The sequence below is a fragment of the Myotis davidii genome, unplaced genomic scaffold (assembly GCF_000327345.1).
Source record: "Myotis davidii unplaced genomic scaffold, ASM32734v1 scaffold2621, whole genome shotgun sequence".
Taxonomy (NCBI): domain Eukaryota; kingdom Metazoa; phylum Chordata; class Mammalia; order Chiroptera; family Vespertilionidae; genus Myotis; species Myotis davidii.
In genome coordinates this window covers 308,833-316,110 of record NW_006291205.1, presented here as the reverse complement: position 1 = coordinate 316,110, position 7,278 = coordinate 308,833, and the positions used below count along the sequence as shown (strand labels likewise).

General features: G+C 56.7%; 1 protein-coding gene across 3 annotated transcripts in view; it reads right to left on the bottom strand.

Moving 5' to 3' along the window:
* Nucleotides 1–1,948: 1,948 nt before the first annotated feature.
* The window catches only part of GNAO1 (guanine nucleotide binding protein (G protein), alpha activating activity polypeptide O), a 119,317-nt gene continuing 113,987 nt past the window's right edge, over nucleotides 1,949–7,278 (bottom strand). Inside the window, exons 8-9 of one of the 3 annotated variants that reach the window (XM_006764347.2) lie at nucleotides 4,198–4,291; nucleotides 1,949–3,234 (exon numbers count right to left, since the gene is read on the bottom strand). In XM_006764347.2, coding sequence (XP_006764410.1) covers nucleotides 4,226–4,291 — 66 coding nt within the window. In that variant the 3' untranslated portion in view covers nucleotides 1,949–3,234; nucleotides 4,198–4,225. Of the gene's footprint in view, nucleotides 3,235–3,759; nucleotides 4,414–7,278 lie in introns of those variants that run through there. The other 2 variants (XM_006764345.2, XM_006764346.2) reach the window with 2 other exon arrangements.

Here is a 7,278-nt window from a genome sequence, read left to right as displayed (position 1 = left end):
GCTAAGGATTCTGGGTACTACCCACTCGGCTTTTGTCACTTCTGGGGACATCTGGGATAGACGCCAAGGGCAGTGGCAGGAGCTAGACCAGGGTCCCCTCAGGACCCTATCCCATGGCCTCTCGCTGCCCTGGCTGCCTCCAGGTCAGGGGGCCTGTGGGCTTTGGAAGTAGTCTATAGTACGCCGTCCATCTTCTTTAGGGTCATATTTTGTTGAGGTCTTGGTTCCCTCCCCGCACCCTCCCAAGTTTTGAGGCTTTTGTGTGGACGTTCTGTGTTGCTAGAGTCCTAGGTGCCCAGGTGGCCACTGGACTTGGACCTCATTTCCCGCTTGCGCTGGGCACCCAGTGTGCCAGCAGATGGGGTCCTCTCCCGGGTGGTTCTCCCCATTATGGGAGGGGAGCTGGGAGCCCTGCAGGAACAGCCCGGCAGGTAAAAGGAGCCACGGCTTTGCACCGAGCTTGTTCCAGAATAGCCTGCCCGCCCGCCTGGACGCCCTCTGTCTGGAAGCCTCATCTCATCGCCCAGAAGTGGTTCCAGACAGGAGTGGGCGTTAGAGCCCCTTGAGCTCGACCCCACGCTCCTTGTTCTAACTGCATTGGGCCCCCAAACCCGCATCCTCTCCTCAAACGATGTTCCTGACTCATTTTAAGGAAGATCAGGCAAAGAAAGCTCCGTTGGGAGAGAACCCTGTCAGACATGGCTCACTTTTGGCAAACTTCAGTGACGCCATATGCCGACGGTCACGGCCAAGCTGTGGCCGGCAGTGCAACCTTCCCATCAACAGAGCTGGTGGGCCTCCCTGTGCAGGAAAGTTGGGGTGAGGGGGGCTAGGGGAAAAGCACTGGGGTGGCCTGGCTGACAAGGGCCAGCTGGTTCTCTGTAACAGGAGGGAACTGGCTTGCATTCCGTGTCTGCAGCAGTATCGTCCCCTCCTGCCTCCACTAGCTTCACAAGCCCTGGAACTGCCCAGGCTGGCCGTTCCCATCTGTTGGGGTGTGGAGAGGGTCCCACTGGCCTGACCTCCAGGGCCCTCCTCTCTCCCTGGACCGCACGGTGCAGCACTTGCCTGCCTGGCTAATAAGCGATCCGTGGATGTGACACAAGGACTTGGATGGGCCGTGCTCCTTCCCTCCAGGTCTCCGTCTCAACCGATTTGCTAGTTACCACAGCAAACACCTGGCAGCCTGGGAGAGCGGTAGTGAGGCTGCCACCCAGGGAGACGGCACTGGGCTCTGGATGCCAGGTGTACTGATCTCAGTCGCCCCTTGTGTGTTTGGCCTGCAGGGGGCTTCCCAGCACCCGGGTGCGGTAACATAGGCTTTTCAAGATGGTGAGGTGGCCCGGCCGGCGTGGCTCCGTGGTTGAGCATCGACCTAGGAACCAGGAGGTCACGGTTCGATTCCCAGTCAGGGCACTTGCCAGGGTTTCGGGCTGGATCCCCAGTAGGGGGCGTGCAGGAGGCAGCCGATCAATGATTCTCATCATTGATGTTTCTCTCCCTCTCCCTTCCTCTCTGAAATCAATAACAAAATGTGGGGGCAGAGGGTCCAGGCAATTTGGCTCATTTTTGGGACCATCCATTCTCCCACTGCGGTGCAAGCACTGGGAATAGGAGAAACAGGAGCCTGTATTAGCAGATTTGGGATTCCCCCCCCCTCCCAGCTGTTTCCCCTTCCAATCCTCGATTGCACAGTTACTCTCAGGAACAAACAAAGCCAGCTGCACGCGAGGAGGAGCCGGGAGCCTGGAGGAAGCGGGAGGAAGCGGGCATCTGTGGGCAGGATGGTCCACTCTGCCCTCCTTGCGCCCAGCTGGCACATGGAGAAGGTCGCGGGGGTTCTCTCTCTGCCCCCTCCAGCCTTGCCCGCCAGCCCCCCAGGGTCCGCGGCCCCCTCAAACCCTCCTTCCCTGTCCTGTGACAACAAAGCCCGCGCATGGGAACCGAGTACAGACAAACATTCTCTTTATTGAGCTACACATGAATTTCCATTAGTCAGAGAAGTAGACTGGCAGTGTGTAAGATATCACAGAAACCTCACCGATTGGGAATAGAAAGGCTTAGAAAGACCGTGGGCTTTTTTTTTTTTCCAAGTTTTTTTTTCCTGTATTTTTAATTTTTTTGTGTTTAGTCGTTTTACCTCCTTTTTTATCTGAAATGGCTGTGACTGGTCTTCAGCAAATGTCTTAAAAGTGAAACCGTGAAGAGGTTTGGGGTTTGAATACGAGTCAGAGTAGAAATGACAGGACTGGTCATGGAAACTGGCTTTCGTGTAAACACTGCATTCCATCTTTGCTTGTTAAATGTTTGCGTGTTTTTCTTTTCCATCTTGTGGCGTTTAAAAGAAATGTGGGGGATTCTTTTTGTTGTTCTTTTTATCTGCGGCACAAACATCCCTCCCCACGTGAGAAAGAGTGGACACAGGTCACCGAGACAGAGGAGAAGGTGGAGGACACACACACACACACGGGGAGCATCCATCTGAGACCGAGAAGCGAAAACGTCAAAGGAAAAAAACCCGCAACCCCAACTCCCAAAGACAAGGAAAGCTGACCGGGTATGTGGCACACAGGGCGCATCAGGACAAAGAGAAAACTAAACAACCGAAAGCAATGATAAAGGGCGTCTGTAGAAAGGGGGTTGGTGGGAAAACTGTTTTCGATGGGGCTCTTTGTACATATGATCCGGATTCTGGGCAGCTACGGGCCAGTGAGCACTGTGCTTTTTCTATACAAACCTGGGGTGAGCGTGTAGCTGGAGTGGCTGGGGGGGTGTGTGTATGTGTGGGGGGCGGGTGGTGGGTGGTGGGTGCAGAGCGCAACCCGGTCTGAGCACATTCTGGAAACCTGGTGCGGACAGGTAGGCCTGGCACCTCTGCAGGGATGTGCCCCCACACCTGCCACCAGGTGAGATGGTGGGGGAGGTGCAGATGTATGTTTATTTCAAAAAAAAAAAGAGAGAGAGAAATATGGATGTAATGGTGAGTTTTCCATTTTCCTTTTAAGCTACAAAGCACATGAGAAATGTTCTTTTTTTTTTTCCGTTCAAATTCTAAATGTAGAGACTCAACTAAAACCGGGTTCTACAGCATTCTACAGAAATACACAGCCGTCAGTCACTCTGGGGTCATAGGTTAGACAGGGGCTGGATACAGAAAGGCTGTGTGTCTTACAAAGGCCAAAAGGTCATGCTACCAGGAGATCAAGGTCAACAGCAGAGAGTCCGGGAAGCAGTCTGTAGAGAGAGAGATAAGGGGGTCCAGTCCGACCAGTTTCTTTGCTTTTACAAACCAACAAACCAACCAACCAACAGACCCTGGCACAATGCTCATGTGTTGGAGGCGGGCAAGATGGGGCAGCATGGGAGGAAGATCAGAAGAAACCCCAGGGAGGCCCAGCCCAGGCCCCTGAGGCCTCCCCAGTGGTCCGGTCTGCAGTCCAGCCCCTCCCTGCGGGCCCTCCTGCCCCCTGCTCCCCCTCACCCCCTTCTCCCTAGCGCCCTGCATGTCCCTCCCCTCAGCTGCTCTGACAAAGCCGACCAAGCCTCCCTTTTCTGACTCTGCCTGGTCAGCATGAAGAGAGAAACCAGGAGCCAGGGGGCTGCTCAGAGCAATGCTTCCTCTAAGTCCTTGAACCACCACCACCACCACCCACAGAGAAGCGTCCTTAATTTTCCCGTTGTTGCCGGGGGTGTAGGGCAGGGAGGTGGTTGGGCATTGGCCATTTTGTAAAGGATTTTGGGATTTGCAGAGAGCCGGGCAGAACTGAGCGCTCGGGGTAGAAGCAGAGACGGGGTCTGGACTGATGCCAGGCTATTTGTCCTCCCTCTGCTCACAGACATGGGTCTCAGAGGGTGAACCCACGGGGCTGGTCTCCTAAGTCAGGACTCCATCACGGCTCGTATGTGTGTGTGTGTGTGTGTGTGTGTGTGTGTGTGTGTGTGTGAGCGTGCGCACAGGCACACACCTGCATGCTCATGGGCTGACTCAGGAAAACCTTGATCTATGGGGTAGTGGTCAGTTCTGTCTGAAACTCTTTCTAGAACAAACTAAAAAGAATTTTTTAATATATATCTGTATATATATATATAAGTTTTTGTTACGCCTTTTTTTAAAGTTTATTTACCAACTTGCATTTGCCAGTGGGGTGTGTGTGTGTGTGTGTGTGTGCAAGCTTTTCTGAGTGCTGGGATCATTACCAAGTAGGTTGCTATACAGGACAAGAGGTCAGTACAAGCCGCAGCCCCGGAGGTTGTTGGCAATGATGATGTCGGTGACGGCGTCGAATACCACCTGGATGTTATTCGTGTCTGTGGCACAAGTCATGTGACAATAAATTTCTTTGTTGGGGGAGCGGTTTTTGCTTTCAAATTGTGCTTGGATGTAGGCGGCTGCGTCTTCGTAGGTATTGGGGCCTGTAACAAGACAGAACAGGGGGAGGCCCCGGTGAGAGCTGGCGGGGACGGGGTGCGAACCCTCAGGCCAGAGGTGGGTGGGGCATTTCCCAGGAAGCAGGTGAGACGGGCCAAGAAGAGAGGAGGCTACAGACAGACACTCCCTCTCCAAAGGCGTCCCTGCATTTTACAGCCAAACCCACATGCGGCTCTGCATTCGCCCGGCTTCTGGCTTTTCAAGGTGTCTCACTGCTTCCACACGGGACGGACCCAGGGCCCTGGGCGGACGATGGCCACAGAAGGTCCCTTTTGCTCTCTGGATGAGCACCCTGAGGCCCGCCCCGGGCTGCCCTTACAGCACTCACCCCTGGACTAAACCAGTCCTGCTTGCCTGGCCAACATGGCTCAGTGGTTGAGCGTTGACCTATGAACTAGGAGGTCACGGTTGGATTCCTGGTCAGGGCGCATGCCTGGGTTGTAGGCTCAGTCCCCAGTAGGGGGTGTACAGGAGGCAGGTAATCAATGATTCTCTCTCATCATTGATGTTTCTATCTCCCTCTCCCTTCCTCTCTGAAATCAATAAAAATATATTTTAAAAAAGAAATAAAAATAAGCCAGTCCGGCTGCTGTGATAAACCAAGGCAGTGGCTCTTTTGGAGGCCTGGCAGGTGGCATCCAGGACGCCTGGCGTCGCAGGGGGTCCTGGGGGTTGAGCTGGACCTGCACGTCTCCCTGCACTTGGCAGGGCTGGGGCGCCCCTACGCAGTCCTAGTTCTTGGGTGAGTGGCCAGACGTAAGGCGCTGGGTGAGAGGTTTAAGGTGCTAGCAGCGTGTGTAATACCAACTGGGCCCCACGGCCCCACCCCTGTTCCTTGCTGTCCCCTTGATCCTGGCTGGGGCCTGGTGGGGGTATCTGTGGAGGATGCAAAGACAGTTCTTCTTAATCAGCTGCACCCCAAGCCCACATGGTTCTGCCCTGTGGACAACTTTCAATCACCATAAAATATAGACCAGCACAGAATCTCCTAAGAGCCCATCAAAGGAAGAAGCCTCTGTCACTAGGATCTGGGAGCTTGGAACCAATACCATCTGGTGCTGAGGGTTGGACCATACCTCCCCTGCCCCACCCCCCCAGCCCCCCCCTCCTGCGGTGGGTGTGTGAGCTGCATGGGGAGGCTGGGGCTTGGGCTACTCAAAGGCTTCTGCAGCCAGATAACCAAATGTGAGGGTTTGGGGGGGAGGGGTAGCATCATCCCTGGAGTGGGGGTCAGGATGAAGACCAGCTCTGCACAGCCCATGGGGCAGAACCTCTCTCTCAACCCCACCACTGGGCTGGCATCAGAGCATAAGTGGTGAGTCTGTAGTGAAGCCATCAAGTGAGTGGCAATTCGAAGACGAGACGGAGTGCCAGAGTGGACCCCATCAAGGAGCTTCCTGTCCAGAGAGCGCCAAGACAGGGCATTGATGGAGGTGCAAGTGCCTGGGAGTAACTCCGGGGATGCCCAGCTCATGTCTTTTCAGCATCTGCTGAGTCCTCGCCCTTAATAGCCAGGCACAGAGCCCACCTTGGCCATCCAACTACTACCTGCCCCCTGCCTGTCCTCTGCCCCTCAGCCTGCTCTGTGCCCCCAGTGGGCCTTGGCACCCCATGGGGCTGCTTCACTGGTGATGATTTGCCCTCCGTTGTGGATGATGTTTGCACTCAACAGTGACGTGGGGTTGGACCCCTCTGGGTGTTCTGCAGAACTCAGATGCTTCCAGATTCAGACCGACTTCCCTGGGGGCAGCCAGTGCCTCCTACTGCACAGCAGTGAGACTGGCTGCCACGTGGGCCACGTCCCAGGCTCCATGGGGCTGGGTCGCTGGGGACAAGGAAGAGCCTTGGGGTGGTGCCTGCCTGAGGGTCTGCCAGGTCCTCTGGCTCCTGAGACTCATCGGTCACCACCGCTTTCTCCAGACCTGAACTGGTCCTGCAGGGCCCTGGCTGAGCCTGGGAGGGAGGTCAGCAGTGGCTGCCTGCAGGCAGCGCCCTCCTCGGCCCGGGGACCTCTGGGCCTGTCCCGGGCCACCCTGCAGAGGCCCCTTCCACCTCCTCCGCGGCAGCTCCCCCGTCCCTGGTTCCCATCCTCTGAGTAACAGACGGCCAGTGGGATGCAGACCAGGCACCGGGCTCCGTGCTCTCCGCTCGCCCCTGTGGCCACCCCGCCCTGTAGGCACTACTGTTTCTACTGTGGTGCCCGGATAAGAAACGGGGCCAGGGGACTCGCTTGCCCAAAGTGGCAGTGGTCTGGCTCCAGCGGCTGCTTTTGTGCCCCTGCCCGCTGGAGACATGCTCCTGACCGCTGTCCGACCCCAGCCTGCTGCCACCAGGCCATCACCCCTGCTCCTAGCACCCTGGGGTGGGCGGGAGCCTTGCCGATTGACAAGCAGGGGAACACGGGTGATAGACAAGCTGTGCTCAGAACAACCGATGGGCCTTTCTCCACACCGAGGGTGAGCGCCGCACGTCCCAGCGGTGGAGAAGGGTGCAGGGGCCAGTGTAGCCCTGGGAGCCAAGCCCATGCATGCCCTCCCCTCTCTCGGGGCTGCCTGTGAGGGGGTTCCTGGCTGAGCCAACCTGCGACACAGCCTCCTCTATTGCAGGATGCAACAGGGGTCCCTAGAAGCTTCCCCGTCCAGAGGGTCAAAGGCTGGGCTCTGCACTAGCCCCTGGCTGTGGCCCAGGGCCGCCAGCCTCCAGCAGCCTCCTCCCTCTGCCGGCAGCCCGATGCCTCATCCACCGTCTGCAAGAGCTCCGTGTGGGGTCTGAGATACATTCCCCTGGGAGCCAGATGGGAGGAAAAAGACCAGAGGAGGTGGAAGAGAGGAGGAGGAGGAGGAGGAGGA